Here is a 24,911-nt window from a genome sequence, read left to right as displayed (position 1 = left end):
AAGGCTGGCACGGAGCCAGCAGGTCCCTCGGTTCCTCACCCCTGACGCAGACTCCCCAGAGGCAGCTCCAGCAGGTTCTCCTGGTATTTGTTCCAAATTCTCAAAAACATGCTTAAGCTTTCACTTCCTGATCCCTCCCTCTCAACCCCTCTTCTGGCCCCCTCTCCCCCACTCCCTGACTCCGGCCAGGCCTCCCTAAATTACATTGACTCCGTATCAGTGGGAACAAATGGGCACTCAAATGGAGGGAACTGCTATTTACGGTGTGGGCAGTGTCTCAGGGGAACAATTGGGGTGGTGACCTGTCCCCTCCCAGGTATTAGATTCTCCCCTTAGCTTCCTCTTTTTTTAAACACACTCACACACACACACACACACACACACACACACACACACACACACATTGATTTCAGAGAGGAAGGAAGAGGAAGAGAGAAATAGGAACATCAAAGATGAGAGAGAATCATTGATTTCTGCCTCCTGCATGCCCCCCACTAAGGATCAAGCCTGCAACCAGGGCATGTGCCCTGACCAGGAATGGAACTTGGTTCCTAAACTTCTTGGTCCATAGGTCGACGCTCAACCACTGAGCCACACCAGCCGGGCCCCAAAAGAACTTTTTTAAAAAAATATATTTTATTGATTTTGTACAGAGAGGAAGGGAGAGAGATAGAGAGTTAGAAACATCGATGAGAGAGAGTCATCGATCAGCTGCCTCTTGCACACCCCCTACTGGGGATGTGCCCGCAACCAAGGTACATGCCTTTGACTGGAATCGAACCCCGGTCCCTTCAGTCCCCAAGCCGACACTCTATCCATTGAGCCAAACCGGTCTCGGCCCAAAAGAACTTTTAAATGAATTCAGTAAGGTTTTAGGACAAAAGATCAATATGCAACCATCGTTTGTATTTTTATTTAGTAGTAACAATTCAAATTAAATGTTTAAAAATTCCACTCATGATGGCATAAAAAAGAATAAAATATTTAGAAGTTTAACAAAAGATGTGCAAGACTTGAACTCTGAAAACTACACTACTCGACTGAGAGAAACTAGAAGTGAGCTGCATAAACAAAGAGGCATTCCATGCTCATGGATTGGTGAGCTGAACAAACAAAGATAGAGATTCCATGTTCATGGACTGGAGAACTGAACAAATAAGTAGACATTCCACATTCATGGATTGGAAGCTGGGCATTGTTAGGTGGCATTTCTCCCCAGATTAATATAAGGAGCAAACAAAGCCTGTCGATCCCAGCAGGCTTTTCTGAAGCTGATTCTAAAATGTATACGGAAATGCAAGCCCCTTCCTCACCCTGGGGAAGCTTTCTCTGTTCTTGGTGGTGGCGTTTTGCAATCTAAAACTGTACATTCTAAAGTGGCCTAATTGGTTGATCTTTTTATGTATGGCTGGTGCTTATTATGTCTTGTTTAAGAAATTTTTTATTCTGGAGCCATGAAGTGTTATCTTTTAAGAACATTATCTTTCATGCATAGGTATTGGCCGTGCCTGGGTTTATGTGTGTGCGCGCGCGTGCGTGCTATAAGGTGGGGGTCCGGTTATACGTCTTCCACAGGGATATACAACTGTTACAGCAGCCCTTATGAAAAAGACCACCTTTCCCCCAACCCACAGGCTACTTCATTATTATAGGAGTGGGCTTTCTAGTTTGTTCTATCACAGCCCTTCTTCGAGTTCATTTTTAAATTATTCTCGCTTTTATCGTAAGTCTTGATTTCTGGAGGAGTGTTCTCTGGCTTTGTTCTTCAAGAGCAACTGGACCTTTCTTGGCCCATGACTCTTCTGTACAGTCTCGGCGGGGAAGGGAGACCTGGCTGAGCTCACAGAACACATCAGAGCCAGGCAGGCATGGAACAGGCCCGTCACTTCCCTTCCGCTTGGAGTGAAAATTTGGCCAGAAATGGCCCTGGGACCTAGCGTCCCACTTCTGGGGACAGTGGGGGGAAAGAACACCAAAATGATAAAGGAGCTGAAACTGGTTTGGCTCAGTGGATAGGGCGTTGGCCTGCGGACTGAAAGGTCCCCTTTCGATTCTGGTCAAGGGCATGTACCTTGGTTGTGGGCACATCCCCAGTAGGGAGTGTACAGGAGGCAGCTGATCGATGTTTCTCTCTCATTGATATTTCTAACTCTCTATCCCCCTCCCTTCCTCTCTGTAAAAAAATCAATAAAATATATTTTAAAAAACAAACAAGAAATGATAAAGGAGAGTCTCCACATTGACTGTGGAGTCTACAGGATATAGCAGCGTGTTAATCTGGTTTCCTCTCCACTGGCCTCTGTTTCCATAATTGACTGTGTTGCCTCTGCATTTCAGTGAGTTCCAATAAATGGGAATTTAGCAATTAAGGATTTTTTTTTTCTATTCAGTTCACCGCTTCCCCATGAATTCTGCGAGCTGGGCTAATTAGACATCTCATCTCTTTGTTTCCAAGCTGACTTCAGCAGATGGCTGATTTATTAGCTTACTGTAACCTTAAACAGCACACAAAGCAACGAGACATCCTCTCCCACTCTGCTGTTCAAAATACGTTTTAAACCGAGCCTTCTTGCAAACCTGGCATCGTTTGTAACGATGCCCATGCCACCTGCGCCTGCGTGTCTGAGGGGCGGGCAGCGGTGAGGTTGGTTCTGCCCTCCCCTCTGGGGGAAGCCCACCTTTGGCCTCAGACACACCCATGGCGCCCGGAGGGGATCTGGGAGGCAGGTGGCTCCTCACAGCTGTTAGGAGGTGGAGCACAGGGAGAGTGGGGAGGGCTGCCGTATGTGTGTGTGGGGGGGACCCCTCCTGATGCTTGTGCATTCTGCCTGTCGCTATGGTAACAGATCTGCATCCTGCCTGCCTGTGTGATTGTGTTCTGTTCTCCTTGTAGATGGAGGAGATAAAATTTAAGGACAGAGCAGTCTTCGTGCTGGAGAGAGAGTTAGGGATTCAAGCCGGGCATGCTCAGAGACTGCAGCTCCAAAAGGAGGCTCTCGATGAGCAGCTGTCCCAGGTCAGAGAGGCTGACCGGCACCTGGGCAGCCCCAGACGGGAACTTCCTTGTGCCAGCGGTGCAGGAGACGCCTCAGACCACTCGGGAAGCCCTGTAAGCACCTCCCCGTCTCGCACACGTGCGGCTGCGTGTCCCTGCGGGGAAGCTCCCCCAGCCCGTGTCCAGAGCCTGAGCTCTCCCAGCCTTGGAACGCCAACCGTGCCAGCAGCCCGCCAGCCGGGCCCCGGGCCCCTCGGCTCTCTGGCGTGGCTGAGAGGGCGGGCAGCCTTTGTCCTTCCTTCCCTGTTAACGTAGTGGGTAGCCCTGCCTTCACAGGGTCCCCCTGCCATGGACCCCCCAAAACTTTGGGCTCCCCGCTGGAGCCCCTCTGAGCCACCGAGCTCCCAGGTTGAGGAGGGGCCCTGGTGCTGGCTCCTGCCCGGGCTGGTGGGACACGAGGCTGAGCTGCTTCCCTGTCCACACACAGGCTTTGCCTTCTGCTCCCCTCATCCTGAACTTGACCCCCGTGCAGTGATTTCCGCCATTCGCGTCACCCATTGCCCGCCCACCGGCTTTCCATGTCACCGGGACACTGGCCTGCTCCTCCCTGGCCCTCCAGGATGGCACAGGGCCAGCAGCTGCCCGGCTGTGACGTCACTCATCTCCTCTTTGCCGCTGCTCATTCAGAGCCCTCTTGGGTGGTCCTGGGAAGTCGGGGGGTGGTGAGGAGGGAGGGCCTGAATTCCAAGGACCCTCCAGGAGGTCCTCTGGGCCTGCCCCTAGCCTCTCCTGCACCTGCTGAGTGAGGAAGCATCCCTCCGTCCTCCTGGGCACCCGTTTGCTGCAGGACAAAACCGTGTGTGAGCTGAGCCAGCCCTGGGACGGTGACATTTGAGGATAGAAAGTGACATTCGATCGTCCTGTTATACATGGCGGAGCTGGAGTAGACAGCGCCTGCCCTGGGCTGACCCCGGCTAGACTGTGCCAGCCCCAGAGGTCTCAAACCGCATAACAATGTTGTCACGGATTTTTGCCCAAAGTTCCAAAGTGACCTTTCAGGAGCATAATCTTGGGGAAGCCGCTTTTGAGAGTCGTGAGTCCAATGTGCTCACTTTAGAATGCTAGGGAGGTGATTCCCGCCTGGGGGGCAGACCCTGCCCAAGGGGCAGACGGCAGAGACTGAGGCGTGCGTGGGCCAGTTCCGATGCTTTCTGGGTCGCTGTGGCCGCGGTGCCTGCCTTTGCATGCCCTCACCTTCCACATTTTCATTTTCTGGACATTTCTGCTCCTGCATTCTGTCCCATCTCACGGCTTGCCACCATGGCGCTCCAGCCCCTAGGAGGGTCCCTCGCCCACCGCCCAGCCAGCGTCTCCGGCCATCGTGACCTGAAAGTGCTCTGGTCTCTGCGCCGTGCTGGGGTTTGCAGAGGTTTCTCCGTCCGCATCTACGAGCAGTTGTTTGCAGTGGATTTCTGTTTTAGGAACAGCAGTTGGATGAAAAGGATGCCCGGCGTTTCCAACTTAAAATCGCAGAGCTAAGCGGCATCATTCGGAAACTCGAGGACCGGAACGCCTTGCTGTCGGAAGAGAGGAATGAGCTGGTGAGCGGCAGGGCAGGGTAGGCTGGACTTCCAAAATCCCCGTGGAAAGGAGCGATGGTGACAAGGGCGGGCTCGTGTCCAGGCCTCTTGGCTGTTTCAATAAAACCGTGTTAACAAAACCAGGTTGAGGGCCAGATATGGGCCTCAGCTGCAGGTTGGCTGCTCCCTGCTCTGTATTATGGGGCAAAAGTATCCTCCGTTCTTCACGTTGTCTGAGGACCTCAGCCTTCAGCGGCGCCATCTCCGTCAGTCCCTGCAGCCGCTGGGGTTTCTGAGTGGCTTGTCCCTGGATGAGGGCCGCCCAGGGCTCCCCGGGGGTCCTGGTTCTACAGCTCTTATCGGGTTCGACTCCAACCCTTCGCTGTCGCCAAGCTAGTTCTGCTCAGCCTGCAGGTTCCGTCGGGGGACCGGCTGCTTCTCTGTCACGCCTAAAAAAATTGTGCTTGTAACTAATGGTGTCTTTCAGCTAAAGCGTTTGAGAGAAGCTGAAAGCCAGTACAAGCCTCTGCTGGATAAAAACAAGCGGCTCTCTCGGAAAAACGAGAGTCTGTCTCACACGCTGCGTCGAATGGAAAACAAGTTGAAGTTTGTCACTCAGGAGAACATAGAAATGGTAAGGGGCCCTGACCTGTCCGTCAGCCACAGGAGGGTAACCATGACAACCTCACCACACGGTCTTACACGCTCCCGGTCCCTGGAGTCCTGTGGGGATAGGAACTACCTGCCAGGACCGTAGCTGAGGGTCTGGGCTCTTGAGGGCAGGGTGTCGCCTGCCTGGGGAGTGACACGGAGTAAGATTCTGAGCAGTCACACCCCCACCCCCAGGCCGCCTTCCAACTCCGAGTACCTGGGACAGAGGTGATGGGAGCTCAGGACTGGCTGCGAGAGAAAGGAACAACCGACCGGGCAGGGGGCACTGACCAGGGGGCCAGGGGTGCCCCACTACTGCTGCCACCACCAAGCAGGTGGGGTGATTAGCTGGTGTCGGGTGTGTTTGTTCTGCCCCTGAGGGCCCCAGAGGCCCTGAGTGAGAGCTTAACCAGGGATGTGAGAAAGGGGGAGGTGGGAGGATTGCCCTCCACATACCCCTGTGCAGAACCTCTAAAAAAAAATAAATAAAAAAAAATATATATATAAAATTGATTTTTTAATTATTTTTTTATTATTATTATTTTTAATATATTTTTTTATTGATTTTGTACAGAGGGGAAGGGAGAGAGATAGAGAGTTAGAAACATCGATGAGAGAGAGTGTCATCGACCAGCTGCCTCTTGCACACCCCCTACTGGGGATATGCCTGCAACCAAGGTACATGCCCCTGACCGGAATCAAACCCGGGACCCTTCAGTCCCCAAGCCGACGCTCTATCCATTGAGCCAAACCGGTCTTGGCTAAAATTGATTTTTTTACAGAGGAAAGGGAGAGGGGTAGACAGTTAGAAACATCAATGAGAGAGAAACATGGATCAGCTGCCTCCTGCATACCCCCTACTGGGGATGTGCCCCAACCAAGGTACAGGCCCTGACCGGAATCGAACCAAGGACCCTTGAGTCCGCAGGCTGAAGCTCTATCCACTGAGCCAAACCGGTTAGGGCAGAATCCCCTCTTTTTACACTGTGACGTTGGGAACGGCTGTGGGCTGTGAACTGGCACGGACGGCTCACATGTCTCCCCATGGGCTCTGAGCCCTTCCTGTTTCAGGTGCTAAGACGCAGCCTCGATTTCCCAGGCTCCAAGCGGGCCGCTCCGGGGTCTGAGCGGAGAGGGGAGGACCCTGGCTGCCCGTCGCCCAGTCGGACTGCCCTGCTCCTCCCCGGGAGTGACGTGGTCTGGTTGGCTTTTCAGAGACAAAGAGCCGGCATCATAAGGAGACCCAGTTCCCTCAACGACCTGGATCAGAGTCAAGATGAGAGAGAGATTGACTTCCTGAAACTCCAAATCGTGGAGCAGCAGAACCTCATCGACGAGCTGTCCAAGGTGCCCCCCAGCTCCTTTCCCCCACTTCTCTGCGCTGCCCCCTGGAGGCTCCCCCCACCCCAGCCCCTTGCCCCTGGGGGTCTGCCTAAAGGAGCCCCATGGGAGATGGGGTTGTTTGTCCTCCCGGCCTCTCCCTGGGGTCTTCTTGGCTGGGTCCCTGCACCGGTCACACTGGAGGTGGCCCCCTCCGGACCAGTGGTGTCAGGAGCCACAACACCAGTGCTGGGGCCACGGTGACCACCACCCGGGGCTCAAAACCACCGCCACAGATTCCCTCCCCGTTCTGGAGGCAGGACCCCAAATCAAAGTTATAAGAACTTATGGCGGAACAGGAAAGGGAAAAATCACACACGTTTCAAAAGGCCAGTTCGCCCTGCACTGAGGGCCCTGGGTGCTTTCGCAGGCCACGGGGCTGGGGGTCAGCTGAGGGTGGGAGGGAGGCCCATCGGGGCCGAATGAGGCCGCCCCTCTCAGGGCAGGTCGGCGGGGAGGGACGCCATACTGCAGTCAGGAAGCGCCAGAGGTTTGGGGGTGCAGGACTCTGGGGTCTGCTCTCTGAGTCTCCAGGAGAATGAATGTCCTCTCTTCCAGGCGCTGGAGACGGCCGGCTATGTGAAGAGCGTGCTAGTAAGTACACTTGGCACTGCCTGTCCGAACACTCTCTCTGGTGCCCCGTTCCCGGGATCCCTGTGCCCATGGCTCCTTCCAGGCCGGACAAGTGGCCGTGCCAGCTCCCAGGTGGATTTTGTGGCCACAGCGCTACCTGCCCTGAGGCTTTGCCGTGGTGGCCGAGAATGCCCACCTGTCCAGGGGCCACCAGCTCTGCCCAGTACCAACTCACTTAGTCAACCCGCGGTCGGAGGGCCCTCCTCTCTGGGCCCTTCCCCCCACCAGGGTTCCCCAGCCCTGCCGGCATGCACCCACGGGCTGGGACTGGTGGATTTGGTCACCGTCACAAAGATGCAGCCTCGCTCCCCGAGAGCAGCAGGTCACTGGCCTCCTCACACATTCAGGGGGTCCACGCCCACATCTGTGGGCTCCCCGTCTGTAGGCAGCTGCTCAGAGGACGCAGGGGCTGGCTCATCTGTCCCCACGGGTCCCATTTCTGTTGCTGCCATTCGAATCCCCTGTCCCCCACGTGGGCCCCCCAGCCAAGCACCACATCAAAGAAGCTGGGGGACCGATGAGGGTGGTGACCGAGCCACCCACACAGGCCAGGCCCTCCAGCCCGAGGAGCGGGGACGAGCTGCCCACCCCTGCGCCCCCCCCCCCCCCCCGAGCAGGCTGTGGGCTTGGCGTGTTCATGTCGGTGTGGCCGGCACGCCAGCCTGTCCACACCCACCCACCCGTGCTGGCACGGAACCTTGTCCGTGCGTGTGAAACGGATGGAGCTGTGCAATTACTCAAAAGCATCTCTTCAACTGGCTTCTGCAGGAGCGCGACAAGCTTTTGAGGTTTCGGAAGCAGAGGAAGAAGATGGCCAAGCTGCCCAAGGTCAGTGCGAGGGCATCGGCGTAGCTGCACCTAAAACGTGTTTTAAAAGCAGGGTATGGGGGATGAATTGCTTCCTTTGGGCGTGAAAAGAAAATGATTTCATTATTTCTAAAAAATTTTTCTGTGGTAGAACCAAAGCAGGACCCAAAGGAAATAATTCGGTTCATATTTTCAAATTTAAAAATCCAGCCTTATTTCTTTTTCTTTTTTTTAATTCTCACTCGAGGATATTTTTCCATTTATTTTTTAGAGAGAGTGGAAGAGAGAGGGAAAGACAGAGAGAAACACTGATGTGAGAGAGACCCATTGAGTGGTTGCCTCCTGCACGCACCCCAGCCAGGGCCCAGGCTGGGGAGGAGCCTGGAACTGAGGAACATGCCCTTGACCAGAATCGAACCCAGGACCCTTTGGTCTGCACGCCGATGCTCTATCCACTGAGCCACACCAGCTAGGGCCAGCCTTATTTCTTTAACATTTTCAAGACAAGATATGAACTCATGATAATAAGAAGGAGGGGAGGAACCTGCCTGGGACCCTGAGGCCCTGAGGCCCTGTAGGCTGCAGGCCCCACCCCACCCCCACCCGCAGGCGCCACGCAGGCCCCTCCCTCGAAGACCTGGGTGATTTCTCTGCTGCACGATCCTTTGTGACAAACCTGTGATGTTTCTTAGCTGGGATCTGGGAGACATTTCCTAAGCACCTGGCTCATGTCCTGCTTTTTGCAGAGCGCGTGTGATTTTTGTTTGGTTTTGAACAATCAGCCGTGACCTTCATGTGAGCCAGAGAGAGGCCCGTGGAGGTGTGAGAGGTGTAGGCCAGTTGCAGGTACTTAGGGCTCTGAGGCCGAGAGGCCGACAGCAGGTCCCAGCGACGTGGACGGGCGGGGGAGGTTCACACTCTCCCCCTGGGCCAGGTGCTCTGTGAAATGAGAGAGGGACAGTCAGGAGCCATCAGTGGGCAGGACAGGCTTGGGGGCCGAGGATGTGGCATCGGTTGACTGGTCCAGGGGACCGGCCATGAGCTGGCACATGCAAGGTCTGGCGGGGAGGGGAGCCTGGGTGAGCTGTGGGGCGTCCCTCAGGCAGGGCTCTCCCATGAGCTGGGGAAGGTGCTTGTTTTTACTTTTATTCTGAGCTGCCGAGGACGATGCTTTGAAAACACAATGAACATGAGTCATTAGACACCGGGCCACGTGCTGAACGCCAGGCTAGTGCCCGCTGTTAGTCCTGAGTCATGTCACCTGCACAGCAGCATCCGAGTGCCGCTGCCCTGGGCCCCGCAGAGCTGGTCCCCATGCCGTGCTCAGTCCCTGCCGTGCAGATGGCCCACCTCTTCCAGACCTCCGGCCCCTTGGCCCTTCGCCAGCCCCTCTTCCAGAAGGACCACGTGGCAACCCCTTGCCCTGAGGTTGGGCAGCCGCGATGAAGCCTGGGGTGCCCCGGGGTGTGGCCCTGCAGCTGGCCCACAGCTGGGCAGCAGAGGAGCCGGCAGGAGCGGCGAGAGGCCCCTGGGGCTGGCGCTCAGCCCGGCTGGTACGAACTCACACTGTCCCTTTGACCGAAGCCGGTGGTGGTGGAGACCTTCTTCGGGTACGATGAGGAGGCTTCCCTGGAATCGGACGGCTCCTCCATATCCTACCAAACCGACAGGACGGACCAAACCCCCTGCACCCCGGACGACGACCTGGAGGAGGTAACGGGGCGGGCAGGGCTTGTTTATGAAAAGCGATCCCTTCGGGGTCCAGTTGGGCCCCAGGAGGCAGCAGCAGCCACCTGCCTCTCCAGGTGGGAGCCCAGCGGGGCCCTGGTCTCGGCCACCCACACTCTGGGCCTCAGACTCACCTCCCAGGCCCCCAGGTCATGGCCAGGCACTAACGCTGTGTCTGCGCCTCTCCAGGGCATGGCCAAGGAGGAGACGGAGCTGCGGTTCCGGCAGCTGACCATGGAGTACCAGGCCCTGCAGCGCGCGTACGCCTTGCTGCAGGAGCAGGTCGGAGGGACGCTGGACGCAGAGCGAGAAGTTAAGGTCTAACTGACTTCCACTCCAGTGGGACCGCCCCACTCGACCCCGGCCGCGGCAGGGACATAGGCACCACCCCACTTTCCCCCCGCCCCCCTCCCCCGGGCCCTTCACTGCCCCCGTCAGGGTGGCCTGTGCCCAGACCACTAGGAACCAGTATTTGGGAGCCGGTGCTGGCTCGCCTGGGCTGGGTCTGGCAGAGCTGTGCTGGGTACAGGGGTGCTGAGGAACCTCCAGAGAGCAGTAGGCCTTGCTCCGGGGGAGGGGGGGGCCACAGGGCCTGCAGCTCCTTGAGGGTGAGGTCCCCTTCCTTGCACACCTGGCAGCGAAGGCCAGGGGTGAGGGAGGGCCAGCAGTTGAGCTCAGGTTTTGACATTTGCTGAGATTATGCACTCATCCAGCACATGCTGAGCTCAGATGCTGCGCCCACCCGCTGCCCTTTAGGGGAGAGGAGGCCCCGAGCTGAGGGCCCCCCCAGGCCCCGTGCCCAGCTGGCCCCAAACGCTTTCATCCATTTGCCCTGGAAACGGTGCCCAGGGGAGCAGGAGCGCCCTGTGGTTTGGACACCAGAGGGATTAACTCACAGGAGGCGCAGGTGGCACTGAGGTGGCTGGTTTTGTAAACAAGGGGGAGGCTCCGGAAAGGAGGGAACCCAGGGCCAGCAGCGGGCGCCATGTTAAAGGGAAGGCTCTGTCGGGGCTGGCGATTGCTTTGCTGGCCACACTGTCATCGGGGACTGGACCAGCCCTGGCCCGCACCCAGCAGGCCCAGTCCTCCTTGGCAGTTTGACCCTGCACTGGAGGATTTCCCTAACAGTCCCTCAGAAGGAATCACAGATCACCCCCGTATGGAGTGAGGGCCTCGCTTCAAGGAAGCGGGAAGTCCTTCCTGACGGAGCATCCTTGCAAAGCGCTAACGGCCACTTCCCCGCCTCTAAACCTCCGTCATGCGGGCATGTCCTGGCTCTTAGGGAAAATCTGATGTCTCCCCTCCTGTCCCACAGACCCGTGAGCAGCTCCAAGCAGAAGTGCAGAGAGCGCAGACTCAGATAGAGGACCTGGAGAAGGCCCTGGCCGAGGAGGGACAGGTGAGTGCGTCCACAGGGGGGCACGCGGGTCTGACCGAAGCAGGGCTGTCCCCTCCTGTCTCCATCCGGGACCCCCAAGAGGGTGGATGATGCCATGGGGTGTCGTTAGGAGGGTGACAATTATGAGGTGGCTGCTTCAGGAGCTGGATGCTGCGTCCGTCTGTCAAACCCTCTGCTCCGCTGAGTCGTGATTGAAATGTTGAGTTTATGGTTTTGTCCTGCAGTGCATTGACTCCTCCATGTCCGTTTCATTTTCAAGGACATGAAGTGGATTGAAGAGAAGCAAGCCCTGTACCGGAGAAACCAAGAGCTTGTGGAAAAGGTGCGCTGACCCGTCCTGGAGCCTGGCCGGTCCCCTAGGAAAAGCGCCATTTCTCTGCTCACCGAAGCGTGCGGGTCCCCGCAGGCTGGGCTCTGGGTCAGGCCCCCAGGCCGGTCACCATCCCCAGAGGCTGTTGGGAAAGGCGGGGAGTTGACCTCACATGACCTCCAGTGTCTCGCCCACCTTTTCTTTTTACAGATTAAGCAGATGGAGACGCAAGAGGCTCGGTTAAAACACGACGTCCAGGATGTGAAAGACCAGAACGAGCTGCTGGAATTCCGGATCCTGGAACTGGAGGTGCGCTGGGGGTGGGGTGCGGGGCGTGCGCAGAGAGGCCCGAGGGGTTGCCTGTGGGGCTGGGGAGATGGAGGGCTGAGCCGGCCCCTCTCTCCGCCTCCCTGACGCACAACCCCAAAAGGCTGGGTTGGAAAGGGTGCATCTCCTTGCATGAGGGTGCCAGGCAGTGAGTGACCAGATGCCCGCCTGCCAGGGCAGCTGGGACATGAGGTCCACATCTGAGGCAGGGCGGCAGTGACCTGGGTGGGCATCTGTCCTGCTGGCACCTGCACACAGCTCCAGGGCCCCTTCTGAGTCCTGCCGCCTTTAGGACACCTGGTGACAAGGAGGTCATGACCCTCGCTGGCGGGACGACCACCGTCTTGTATGACACTGAGGCCCATCTTTGCTTTGTTTCTCTGCACCCTCATTCCCACGGTCTGTTTCCTGGTCACCTGAGGTGGGGGTGTAGGGTCCCCACTTGCCCACTGAGGAAGCAGGTTGAGTCCAGATGGAGTTGGCCCTCAGGGTGGCCCCCTCTACCTCCCTGGGGTGCAGGAAGGCTGTGTGGCTCCCTGTGTGTGACAGTTTCCTTGGCCTCAGGACTCTTGCATGTGGTCCTGGCTGAGGACACAGCAGCACCAGCCGCTGTCCTGGGGAACTGCTCTGGGCAGGCCTGTGGGATACAGCCCCCCAAGTCAGTTGGGGTTCCCGGTGCCTGATCAAGCCCCGAGGGCCCGCCTGGGCTGGGCGCTCCGGCTCCGTGGGCATCTTCCCGCGCAAGTCCACTGAGCTTTCAGCCCCCGCTACAGCCGGAGCTTCACTTACACCAATGTCATGTTGACCACGTTTGGTGGCCTCTGTGGCTTTATTGTGTTCCCTGGGCTGCCCCAGCGCAGCCTCCATGGTGGGAGGAGCCGGGAGGGGCCGGCCGCCCGTGCCTAGCCTTGCTCTCTGTCTAGGAGAGGGAGCGGAAGTCACCCGCCATCAACTTCCACCACATCCCCTTCGTGGACGGCAAGAGCCCCCTGCAAGCGTACTGTGAGGCGGAAGGCGTGACGGTAACCCCCCCCCTGCCCCAACTGTGCCCCAACTGTGCCCAACTGTGCCCACGTCCGCCCCACCCACTGGCGCTCACCTCCCCTGTGTCCCTCGTGTCTTTGTCTCCAGGACATCCAGGTCACAGAGCTGATGAAGAAGCTGGACATCTTGGGGGACAACGCCGTAAGTGTATGTTGCTCTCCTGACTTGTGCATGCCTCCTCATGCCGTGGTCCGGGGCCCCCCGTGAGCCTCTGTGGTCCTGCCGCAGGCTGCCCTGCCCAGCCCAGCCACACCCTCCTGTGGCCCGGGCTGCTTGAGATGGGCGCCAGGCATTTGGGAGAAATTCTGTTCCTTCCTCATGCTGTTCCTGTGCCCGTGTGGGTGGCGACCATCCACACGGGGGTTTGGGGCCTCTGCTCTGTGAGGGTGGGGAGCCCACACCCAACTCCTCAGCAGAGATACTTCTAGCCACGCAGTCTCAGTTTCTGGATCCCTCTCAGTCTTTAACTGTTCCTGGGATGGTGCTGTAGACACCCCAGATTTGGGAGTCTCACTATCTTGGTTGGGAGGGTGGGCAGAGCTCATTAATAATTCCAAGTCTCATTTAGGCCAGATTTCCAATTTCTACAACAAACACCCAGAAGGAATCCTCATTAGTGAAGGGACAAAGTAACCATATCTACATCCCAGACTCCAGCCCCTGTCCATCCATCTATCTTCATCCATTCATCCATCCATTCATCCATTCATCCTCCATCCATCCAGCCCGATTGTGCAGCTCCATTCATCCTCCATTCATTTATCCCTCAACCATTCATCCTCTAGCAAGCCAGCCTCCATCTATCCATCCTTCATCCTCCGTCCATCTATCTTCCATCCATCCATTCATCCTGTATCCTCCATCCACAAAGCTGCTCCTCTATCCTCCATTGTCCTTCATCTCCATCCAGCCATCCTCTATCTCCCATTATCCTCCATCGTCCATCCTCCATTTATCCATTCATCTATTCCCCATCCTCCATCCTTTGTTCGTCCACCCTCCATTCACCATCTTACACTTGTTGAGTCCTCTGCCCAAGGGGTGATCAGCTGCACTAGGTGGCAGCCCCACCCTATACCCCAGAACTTCCCCCACCCCAAGGTGTGCTAACAAACACATGGCCCACAGCTGTCCTAAAGTCCTTGGGCTTCCCATCCTGGTCACTGCTCTCAAGAAAGAACATTTAGACCAGTGGTTAGCATTCTGCAGCTCGAGAGCCATATGCAGCTCTTTGGCCCCTTGAGTGTGGCTCTTCCACAAAATACCAAGGCCTGGGTGAGTCTATTTTGAAGAAGTGGTGTTAGAAGAAGTTTTAGTTTAAAAAATTTGGTTCTCAAAAGAATTTTTTTCTATTATTTTTATTTTTATTATTTATTTTTAATTTTTTTCAATTCCCCCCCTCCCGTACATTCCCTCCCTCCCCATAGTTTTTCGTCCATTAGTTACTTATGCTTATATGCATGTATACAAGTCCTTTGGTTGATCTCTTATCTCCCCTCAAAAGAAATTTCAGTCGTTGTACTGTTGGTATTGGGCTCTATTGACTAATGAGTTTGCCGATCACTGACTTAGACAAACTAGTGCACTTCTCACAGTACATGGAAGAAAAAGAAACACATGCAAACACACACACACACACACACACACACACACACACACTTGCTCACTCACAAGCACATGCCAAAACCCAGACATTCTTGCCACCTGGCCAGTTTGCCGGAGGCAGGAAGGATGCGGGGCCCTGGCCCAGCCCCAGTACCACGCCTGGATCAGGGGTGCAGCGTGTCCCATGGACAGAGCCTGCCTCTGTGCCTATAGCACTTGGTCACTACCCGCCCCCCTCCATGCCGCCTGCATAGGGTCAGGATGGCAAGAGACCCCTGCCCCTAGGGAGCTTCCACAGCAGAGGGAGTCAGGGGCAGCCCAGCTCTCACCACCTCATGTGCCCACACCCTCTGAGGATGCTCACTGGTCTCAAAACCAGACTCCCCACCTGGAGGGACCACCCAGGCGGGCTCCTTGGAATGAGACAGGAATAAAACACGCAGAAAAAAGGCAAAGCACCAGGGATGGGACCATTTCACAGCCACGGTGTGTGCTCTTTGCTCCACATTTGCCAGCGATGTTTTAATAATTCAGGGCCGCAGATGCAAAGAGCTGGCTTTGCACGTAGATGGGAGCGTAGACAGGTGGGGACACGTGTATTGCTGCCTGCCTGCTCGATGTGCTGCCCGCCCATCCCATCCTGCCTCAGTGGGCTAAATAGACCATCATGGCTGCCAGCAGTGAGCGGACCAGAGAGGACAGAAAGGACAGGGTCACAAACAGGGTACCAGACTCCTGGGAGGGTGTTTTCGTAAAAGCAGCCTTAGCTGTGGCCCCAGCTCCCACCCTGCATCTGTTCCATCAGCCCCACTAAACACCCACCACTCTGCCCCACCTTGCAGCCACCATCCAGCCCCATTATGCACCCTCATTCAGCCCTACCATGTAAGCCTCATTCAGCCCCATCACTGAGCAGCCATCATTCATTCTCACCATGCACCTGTCATTCATCCCAGCTACCCCGATGGCCCTGCCCTGACTCTCTGTCTATTCTGCTTTGACGCAGAATCTGACCAATGAAGAGCAAGTGGTTGTCATACAAGCCAGGACCGTCCTGACGTTGGCTGAGAAGGTAAGTGATGGTGTGGGTGCTCAGCTCAGAGACAATGCTCCTCCTGGCTGGGGGCAGACTTCCTGGAGACCAGCAGGCTGTGGGCTGGAGCCTGCACTGGCCTGTACCCTGGGCAGATGGAGCTCAGGGAGACCATAGTGCCAGCTCAGCCCTGACTCCCTATGAGGGCAAGCTCCCCCCTCCAGGAGGAGGTGGGGGGACGCCAGGGCCAGGCCTGCCCCCCCCTCCTTCGGCAGGCTGTTTACGTGGTGGGGGGAGGGGATGGCACCCCAGGGTCACAGCCACCCGCTCTCTTTGTGTCCAGTGGCTCCAGCAGATGGAAGAGATGGAGACAGCCCTGCAGCGGAAAATGGTCGACCTGGAGAGTGAGAAGGTGGGTGGGTGTCCCGCCATGTGGCCCGCATCCCGGCGTCACCAGGCTGGACCCCCGAGGCCGAGACCCAGGTCCCCGTGTGTTTCAGGAGCTGTTCAGTAAGCAAAAGGGCTACCTGGACGAGGAGCTGGACTACAGGAAGCAGGCCCTGGACCAGGCCCACAAGGTAAGAGCCGTGTGCTGCTGGCCCCGGGGGCATGGAAATGGGAGTTCTCCCTCGCCAGTACCCTGTCTCTGGGGCCAGTGTGGGCCAGGCCTCAGCCTGCAGGAGAGCCTGGGCCAGTGTGATCGGTGGGTCACTGCCTGCCTGGGTCCCTCTGACACCCCGTTGCCTGGCGAGCTCCGAGGATGCCCAGGCCCGTCATCAAATGCTTCGCCCCAGGAACCAGGGCACAGGAGCAGCCAAGGGGACATTTGAAATGAGGTGATAGCACTGAAGTCATTGAAATAGGATTCATTTGCGAATTAACTGAACACAGTTAAGTAACACCTCTCTCCTGGGATTCCTGCTGTGTTCGCACCCACTCCCTGACCCACACTCTGCCTGCCGGTGGGAAATAGCGTCCCCATGACAGATCCCAAGTTTCCTGCAGGACCAAGCCCGCGCCTGCTCTCCGGCCATTAGTCACCCCGGGAATGAGTGTCTCCCTGCAGGGCCGTCCTAGTCCGTGTGCCTTTGTCTCCCCTGGAGTGCGAATCCGTGAAGGCAGATGATGTCATGTGCTGGTCCCGGGGGACCCCCCCTTTCACCCCAGCAAGGCGGCCTGAGCGAGGTGCCTGAGGATGGGCTAAGAGCCGGTGTGGGTCTGGGACTACTTCCCGGAGTTGCCAGGAGGGTCAGAGACGCCCCCAGTGTCCCGGGCTCCTGCTTGTGTGTGTGTAGGGAGGGGACGCGCATCCCCCTCCCAGGCCCCGGGTGTTAATTCCAGGCCCACACTCGCCTGTGTTTGGCTGAGAACCGGAGCTCCCCTTGCACGCACTCACACGCTCCTGCTCTGAGAAGGTGGGGAGAAGGCGTGTGTGCTGCTGGGACAGCGCAGTGGGGGCTGTCAAGAACCATGAAATGTACTCTTAAGTGAGGTCCAAAAGTGGGTGCTTTTTTTTCATTTCTCGAAATGCCTACTCAGCCCAAAGGCGTTTTCTTAATCGTTTTGCCTGGAGAAAAGGAGACATTCGTGTGTGAAGGGGTACATTTTTTATGGGAAGATGGGCTTCTGTAGTTTGAGAACGTGGTTCTTTCAAAGACTGAATCTCTAAAGTCCCAGAGGAAAAAAGCTCTCCCAGCCTCAGACCCGATGGCTGAGCCCTTGGGAGTGTGCATCAGGGTGAGCGCTGGGGCGGAGTCAGAGCAGGAGTCACTTGGCCTGTCCCTGGCTTCTCGGTCACAACAGGCTTTCTGGAAGGCAGCAGAGGGCTGAGGCACTTACCTTCTCGCCACCCCCGCACCCCCGTGTCCCCACCGTAGCCCACGCTGTCTCCGCTCAGTCCTTCCCCGCCCTGAGTCTCACCCATCAGCCCCGACCTGGGGCCCGGGGGCCGGCTGTTCCTCGGCCTGGTCAGCTTCTCCCTTACCCCACTCTTTTCAAGGGGACGAGGGGTCTGTGGGGCTCCAGGCTCTCCCCTGAGACCCGTGATGATGACCATGTCCCCTAATAGTCACCCTTCACCCTGGTCCATGGGAAGTCGCCCACCAGCTGAGGTGGCTGGTGCAGGGCTGGCGAGGGCTCCGGAGTATCGGGTGGTGCTGTACCAGTGTGGCGCGATGGTGGGCCTGGGTGACCCTGAGGCCCAGTCCTGCCTCCTCAAGGAAGCTGTGACCCATGGGGAACGGGGTGTGCCCCCTGTGTGTCTGCGCCAGAGTGCTGGGGTGGCACTCAGTGGCCCTCCCACTTGTGGAGAGGGAGTGGATCAAATCATACACACACACACACACACACACACACACACACACACACACATTATTGATTTCAGAGAGGAAGGGAGACGGAGAGAGAAACATCAATGATGAGAATCACTGATCGGCTGCCTCCCGCACGCCCCCTATTGGGGATTGACCCCACATCCCAGGCATATGCCTCTGACCGGATTCGAACCTGGGACCTTTCAGTCTGCAGGCTCTATCCATTGAGCCAAGCCGGCTAGGGCGGGATCGAATCTCTTTGGGAACACAATTCACCCCACCACAGGCGTCATTGGGGAGGACTCAGATGCCCGCTCCCTCAGCAGGGAAGGCGGGACGTCAAGGACTCCCACCCTGTCCTTAGTCACAGAGCCCTGTAGGCACTGCCCTTCCTCCCGCCCCGGGTCTCAGAGCCCAGGTCTGACGAAGGTTGTGAGCCCAGGAAGAAGCCTTCCCTCCCCTGTTCTTTCCTTGGGGACACCTGCCCACACCCCACACCCCAGGCCGTCACCCCACTCCGGGCTCACGGATCTGCCAGCCACGCTTTCCGACGTTACACATGGCGCCGAGGGCTGTGCCCCTGGGCCCGGTGGCAGGGCACCATTGCAGCCAGCCGGTGCCCTCAGTGCAGGGGCTCGGAGCTGTGACACCGAGGGACGGGGTGCCTGGCCCCCCACCGGGCGAGGACTAACCTCTCCCCTCCCGCCCAGCACATCCTGGAGCTGGAGGCCATGCTGTTCGACGCCCTGCAGCAAGAGGCGGGGGCCAAGGTGGCCGAGCTGCTGTCGGAGGAGGAGCGGGAGAAGCTCCGGGCGGCCGTGGAGCAGTGGAAGCGCCAGGTCATGAGCGAGCTGCGCGAGCGGGACGCCCAGATCCTGCGGGAGCGCATGGAGCTCCTGCAGCTGGCACAGCAGGTGCGCCGGCGGGGATGGAGGAGATGGTGCATGAACGTGCCCTCCAGGAGCCACTCCCACGACCACGCCCTATCAGCCACACCCATGCAGACCCTCCTGCCAGGCCACCTGCCCCCCCCCCCATCAGCACCCCCACGGGGCCCACGTCCAGCACGGCCGTGGCTCAGTGGCTGCTTGGGCGCCAGGTCCCTGAAGGAATCCTTGAAAGCCGTCTTCCCACATGGTCTCCCAGGCAGCCTGGTAACGGAAGCCTTCCGTCCCTTTGCCGTTGCAGAGAATTAAGGAGTTAGAAGAAAGGATAGAGGCCCAGAAGAGGCAAATAAAGGAACTGGAGGAAAAGGTAAAACAAATGCACGTTTTGGGGCCTGTTTTGTTTCCAGAGCGTCTGAAAGAGAGAAGGACCAGTAACTCTCCCGGGCGTCACTGGAAGCTGCTGGGTCGGGGCACTGGGGACAGAAAGGTTTCAGGGCCGCAGCGGCTCTGGACCAGGAGCCTGGGGCCTGGGCCGCCTCCTCTGCCACGGCCCAGCTGTGCGGCCCTCGTGTCTCTCATGATCTCAGTTTCCCAGCTGTGGCAAGATGTGCCCAGGCTCCCTGACAGCCGGCTGAGGCATCTGTTTTGTCCAGGACGAGTCTTGTTTCTGGTCCCTAACACAATGGCTTGTAGGTTTAGGAGACTCGCGTGCTGGCACAGGTTTAGTTTGGGGCCACACAGCTTGGGGCCTGGATCGGACTGTCCGGCTCTTTTCCTGGACCCCGGCCTGTGAGGTGTGAGTCACGGGGGCCCGTCCACTCCCGGTATTAGTGCGACTTGGCGCTCCCCAGACCGAGCTGCCCGGAGCAGGACCGGGGAGGACCTGACTCTGACCGGGGAGGACCTGACTCTGACCGTGGGGCTTTGCTTAGTTTAGGGCAGTTCTTTTCCCGTAATTTAGGGACGTTTCAGTGATCGCCAGTGACCACAAGTGGTGGGTTCTTGTGGTCAGTCCCGCCTGGAGGGCAGGCCTCATAGAGGGGCGGCTCCCCACTGAGTGCCGAGTGCTCCCCGGCTGGTCCCTTCCACAGAGCAGGAGGCTGGTGTTTGGATGGGACTCCCTCACCTGTAGCTGCGCATCCTCCTCAAAGAGCCGGCAGAGGAGAGGGTCCCCTCCCCACAGCAGTCCTCGTACAGCTCACCCCTCCTCACCCTGCCCACCCCACACTGCCCACCCCTCCCGCCAGTGACAAACTCTGGGCACTTCACTGCCATCTGCTGAGCAGTCTCGTCCCAGTAAGTGTGCCAATCCACTGCGCCCAAGGCCACCCTAGAGCTCCTATCCCACACGCCCTCTAACCAGCTGCCCTCTTCCGCACTCCAATCTGTGCCCCTGAGAGGCAGGGACGCACCAGGCACGTGCCTCCTGCCTGTCCCCCTCTCCCCCCAGCCCTGCCTCTGGCCGATGCGAGGTCCCCAGAGCATGTCTGTGTGGTGGCCACACCGTCACTCAGACCCAGGCCCCCCCCCCCCAGGCATGATCCTTAAACCGCTGACCCCGGCCGGCAGGATGGCTCCTGACCCCGCCGGCCCCCGTCTCGTTCTGTCTGCGACCACCGTGTCTCCTGCCAGAGTACTACAACCTCTCTCTTCTCTCTCTCCCCTCCATGTCTCTGCCCTCCCCTCCTTTTCAGTTTCTATTTTTGTTCTTATTTTTCTCCTTAGCTTTCATTCTGTGGTCATAGCTCGCCCGGGCACCCTGACGTGGTGAGTATGTCATGGCCCAGAGTTTCCGGGCGAGGGTCCCGCTCTGCCCCCTGCCTGCCCGGGAGGTGCCCGCGGCCCAGGACCCTCAGCCCCGGCGGGGACCAGGGTCCAGAGGGGCCTGCGGTCGTCAGAGGGCCCAGGGCGCTGGCCTTTCTTGACAAAGAAGGAGGGCAAGGACCCCCCACCCACAGGGCGGAGGGCTGTGTGCGCCCCAGATGCCTCGTGGCTCTGTTTCCTGTGTCGGGGGCACGAGTGCTGGCGGAGCACTGCTGGGTCTTTTGTCCTCTCCCCGTGGTATCAGGTATGAGCTTGGGTCCCGCTGGAGACCCGGCCGGAGAGGCCAGCCTCCCTGACGCGCTGGCTCGTTGACGCCCCGATCAGGCTAAGCTGTGGCCCATCCCGCAGCTCTCACACCCGGGCCACACGTGGAGGCCAGCCACCTCCTCCTCCCGAGACAAGAGGAGAGGACACGTCTGTGTGTGTCCGAGGCCCCGCCCTTCACAGGGTGCCCGTGAGGACTTCCCCGGGAGGTGGCGGGCCTTGCCCCCGGGCCCCATCCCGCAGCCTCTGCCCATCACTGAGCCTCCGTCCTGACGTGTCCTCGTCTCTGTTGTTCCAGCCCCCAGAGGAGCCGGACCCCGTCCCTCTGGCTGGACTGCACAGCAGCGGGCGCCTGGGTGGCACGTGGAGGCGGCCTGCGCCACCCCTGCGTGCCCCGGAGGCTCTGGTCTGGGCGGACGCCCTCCCGGGGAGGCAGCGGCCGAGAGGGGGGCTCCGGCTGCTCTGAGCGGGCGGCTGTCCGCCCTGACGAGCCCGGGTGAGAACTGGTTTCCTGACGGGGCTCCACGGAAGGGCTTGGTCCTGGCTGCTGGACCCTGGGGCCCCTCCTTGGGATGCAGCCCCCCCAGTTCCCGTTCCGGGGACGTGAATGTTCCAGAAGCAAACTGTGCAGGTGCCAAGGGCGTGTCCCAGAGCCGGCACCCCACCCCTCCTGGTTCCCGCAGCAGCTGTGACCTGGTCTCCGAGGAGGATTCTCAGAAAAACGCAGCTGCCCCACAGGAAGACCGAGTGTGGCTGTGGCCGCGACGGTGGCCTGTGGTCACCGCGTTCCGGACGTCCCGAGGGGGTCTCCCTGGGCCGCCACCGCTGGGCTGCGCTGACGCTGCGACTCGCTCACTGGGGTCCCTGCACTGACTGATGGACCCATCACGATGCCCGCCCTCGTTTGAGGCTGACGCCCCAGGGCACAGATGGGGCTGCGGCTGCCATGCTGTTCCATGCCATCGCCGGGGCCTCCTCACCGCCGGAGACGTGAAGGCTGAGGCTGGTGGGACTGAGCATGATGACGGCAGGTGGATGACACAGCGGCCCCCTGGACAGGGCTCTGACCTCCTCAGAGATCCAGTGGCCACCTCCAGCAGCAGCCCAGACCCCATGGAGGCCTGGGTGCTGGTCTCCGCCCGCCCAAGGCCTGCAGGCCGCAGGGAGTTGAGTGGGGTTGAAGCTGCCCTGTCCAGAACTCTGCCCTTGGAACTCTGCGAAGGACAGCAGGGCACCTGGGAAGGTGAGGAGGGAGCCGGACGCCGAGGTGGCGAGCAGGTAAGGCACTGCCACACGTCCCTGGGGACAGCGCTTCCATCCCGCCTGCTTGGGGCCCTTGGGGTGGGGGTGGGGGTGATGACATCTGTTTGGCCACAGGATTCCACCTTATCTGATCCTGCTCAGTCCAGTGCAGCCGCTTTTACATGTGGGTCAGTTTGCTGGGACACTCCTCTGTGTCTATGTGGGTGGGTGGGCCGGGTGGGGGTGGCTCACTGCCCATTACTGCCCCTGGACCAGGTCTGATCCCCAGAGGGTGTCCATGTGTGGGCTCCTCACTCTGTCCTTCATGAGCTGACCCCATATGGGCCTCCTCAGCCCAGACCCAAGACACCCCCAGGCCAGCCAAGGCCTCCTGGAGCCCCTGTGAACGTGCAGGGACTGTCCCTGAGCTCTGAGCATGGCCTCATCTCTGCTCTGCAGCGGGGAGCTTGTGAAAGGTGCCCCACATCTGCTCCAGACCCACTGGATCTTAGCTTGTCCTGCCCCCCCCCCCCCCATCTTGCTGGCTTGAGGGATCCCTGCTGGCCTGAGAGGCCACTGCAGCTCCTGTGCCTTCCCCTCGCCGGTCCTTGTCACCGAGTTCCCTCCACCTTTGCCGTCTTGAGAGATAATCATCGATCAGCTACCTTCACACCCCCTACTGGGGATGTGCCCACAACCAAGGTACATGCCCTTGACCGGAATCGAACCTGAGACCTTTCAGTCCGCAGGCCGACGCTCTATCCACTGAGCCAAACCGGTTTCGGCGATTTGTTCTTTCTAACATCTGTGGACGCGGTGACTTCCAACCACAGGACCCTGGCCCATCGCTGCCCTCCCCTGAGAGGTCACTGCTGTCCCAGGCCCGGGCAGCGCCCTGTGGAGCTTTGTTGCAGACTCACGTGTTCCTAAAGGTGTAGTTGCGCTGTCTCGCCAGTCTTGACGAAGAGAGGAGAGGTGCTGTGTGTGTCTCCCGGCCGTGCTTCCTGCATGTGATATCATGGCGCCCAGACTCTCCGTACTGTGTCTGCGTGGCGTGGGCTTTCCTCCCTCTGACGGACACTCGGGTTTGCTTCTGGAACATTCTTGTAAAGTCTGTGAGTGTGATGGGCAGGGGCTGCTTCTGGGCGTGTGTCCACCTGGGAGCCAAAACTAGACACGATGCTCGGCCTCCCAGAGACTGTGAACGGAGGCTTTCCCCGTTCGTGTTGCAATTTACTGTCGCTCTTTGTTTAGAATCCTCCTGCCTTAGGAACGGCAAAGCCTTCCTCTAATGTCCCTGCGAGATGTGCAGAGTCGCAGGCAGAAATGGAGGCGTCCCCTCCCCCTCACCGCTCTGCTGTCTAGCCCAGTCTCTCGGCCACAACTCAGGCCACAGCTCCCTGCCGGCAGCAGCTGCCTGGTGATGGAAATGCAGCCATCTTGATGGAAGCAATAATGGGTCTTTTTAGAGGCACAGCCATGGGGCCATTATCAGAGAGGTCAGTGTCAGAAAAGACAGCTGGACAGCCCCCTGTGGGGCTGTGAGAGCTGCTGCCTGCCACCCAGACAGGAAACGGGACAGGCACTGGTGGGGAGCAGGCAGAGTGCGCCCGTGTGACACGCGTGTGTGTGTGTGTGTGTGTGTGTGTGTGTGTGGTCAGGCAGAGGCCTGGCAGCCTGGGCAGTTGGATTCTGCGCCCACACTGGCAGGGGACTGTGCAGTCCACGTATATGCATGGTACACAGATAAGATCAGCCACCTTCTCTGTTGGAGGGACACGGCTGACCTGGCTTCTACACCCTTCCGGCCATTACCTGGAGGTAGTGACCTGGTGAGCCCTGGGCTGACGTGGACTCGGTGGGATCCTGTGTGCTCAGATGGTTGGAAGGCAGAGAACAAACCTCCGACCCTGAAGGTGCTCGTCCCCAGTGCCAGCAGCGCTGTTTCCCCACAGCTGATCTCGGCGGGAACTCCCAACACAAACACAGACGCAGGCCTGCTCCTCCGGCTCTATTTTGACAGGAATCAGAATGTTGTTTCCTGATCCATATGTACGAGTCCGTTCGCACGTGGGACCGATGGGCGTTCTGCTTCCGCAGCTCTTAATGAGGTTCTGACGTGCCTGTGTCTGCAGGCCGGGGCCCACTTCAAAACATCAGGCTGCCAGCACCCCCAGTCCCTCCTCTGCTCATTCTGGCGCCGTGACATGGAGCCAGTCTATGGCTTTGGTTGTCTGCCTATTCCTGTGCTTCCTCACTTTTCCTCAGTGCAGGCCAATATGGACACGACGCCATAACCGCGCTCTCCTAAATGTAGCGAGGCTTTGGTTGTGGCGGCCGTCCCTACCAGGACACCGCCCCATCGCCGGGCAGTTGCCAGTCCAGGGCGCTCTCCTTCGGGGACTGTCAGCTGACTTAGAAATTAGGCTAAGAAACCAAAACAAAAAACCCACAAACCCTCTCGTTCTCTCCTGGACCAGAAACCTGTAGAGTTTCTAAAATCTGAGACCCTGGGGTTTCGCCTCTGACCCCTCCCTCATCCTGCTCTTACTCCTGCCGCCCCAGGAGCCGATCCTGGCCTGGCCTCCTTGTTAGAAGGCCTTTCCTAACCTGTTCCAGACATCACAAAGGTAAAAGACGAGAAGGAGGGATTGCCGCCTACCACAGCCCCTTTCTCAGTGGTAATGAGAAGATGGGGTGGGAACGTGGGCAGCTGCCCCAGGCGTTGTGGGAAGGTCTAGGCCACTCTGCACGTGGCTTCATGCGTGGAACCCACGGACCCACCTTTGTGGCCCCATGACCTTCAGGAACGCTGTTTGCATCTCTTGGGCAGGGGCTCAAATGTGGCACCGCGGCCCCTGGCGCTTTCTCAGGCCTTCCCCTGAGTGCC

The 24,911-nt window shown here is 58.6% G+C and overlaps 1 protein-coding gene across 18 annotated transcripts in view; it reads left to right on the top strand.

Moving 5' to 3' along the window:
* The window catches only part of JAKMIP3 (Janus kinase and microtubule interacting protein 3), a 40,035-nt gene that overhangs the window by 14,861 nt on the left and 263 nt on the right, over nucleotides 1-24,911 (top strand). For 2 of the 18 annotated variants that reach the window (XM_045582171.1, XM_036439288.2), the window contains 20 exons: nucleotides 2,894-3,109; nucleotides 4,477-4,596; nucleotides 5,063-5,209; nucleotides 6,442-6,573; nucleotides 7,165-7,200; nucleotides 8,008-8,067; nucleotides 9,631-9,759; nucleotides 9,964-10,092; nucleotides 11,090-11,173; nucleotides 11,433-11,495; nucleotides 11,694-11,792; nucleotides 12,734-12,832; nucleotides 12,942-12,995; nucleotides 15,466-15,531; nucleotides 15,836-15,904; nucleotides 15,993-16,070; nucleotides 18,515-18,718; nucleotides 18,993-19,058; nucleotides 20,386-20,458; nucleotides 21,078-21,212. In XM_045582171.1, the coding sequence (XP_045438127.1) occupies nucleotides 2,894-3,109; nucleotides 4,477-4,596; nucleotides 5,063-5,209; nucleotides 6,442-6,573; nucleotides 7,165-7,200; nucleotides 8,008-8,067; nucleotides 9,631-9,759; nucleotides 9,964-10,092; nucleotides 11,090-11,173; nucleotides 11,433-11,495; nucleotides 11,694-11,792; nucleotides 12,734-12,832; nucleotides 12,942-12,995; nucleotides 15,466-15,531; nucleotides 15,836-15,904; nucleotides 15,993-16,070; nucleotides 18,515-18,718; nucleotides 18,993-19,058; nucleotides 20,386-20,436 (1,902 nt within the window). In that variant the 3' untranslated portion in view covers nucleotides 20,437-20,458; nucleotides 21,078-21,212. Of the gene's footprint in view, nucleotides 1-2,893; nucleotides 3,110-4,476; nucleotides 4,597-5,062; nucleotides 5,210-6,441; nucleotides 6,574-7,164; nucleotides 7,201-8,007; nucleotides 8,068-9,630; nucleotides 9,760-9,963; nucleotides 10,093-11,089; nucleotides 11,174-11,432; nucleotides 11,496-11,693; nucleotides 11,793-12,733; nucleotides 12,833-12,941; nucleotides 13,002-15,465; nucleotides 15,532-15,835; nucleotides 15,905-15,992; nucleotides 16,071-18,514; nucleotides 18,719-18,992; nucleotides 19,059-20,385; nucleotides 20,459-21,077; nucleotides 22,058-24,911 lie in introns of those variants that run through there. The other 16 variants (XM_045582177.1, XM_045582178.1, XM_036439291.2 and 13 more) reach the window with 14 other exon arrangements.

Source organism: Pipistrellus kuhlii, unplaced genomic scaffold (genome assembly GCF_014108245.1).
Source record: "Pipistrellus kuhlii isolate mPipKuh1 unplaced genomic scaffold, mPipKuh1.p scaffold_m20_p_15, whole genome shotgun sequence".
Taxonomy (NCBI): domain Eukaryota; kingdom Metazoa; phylum Chordata; class Mammalia; order Chiroptera; family Vespertilionidae; genus Pipistrellus; species Pipistrellus kuhlii.
Note: the sequence above shows the minus strand (reverse complement) of the source record. Positions and strands in the feature narration are given on the sequence as shown.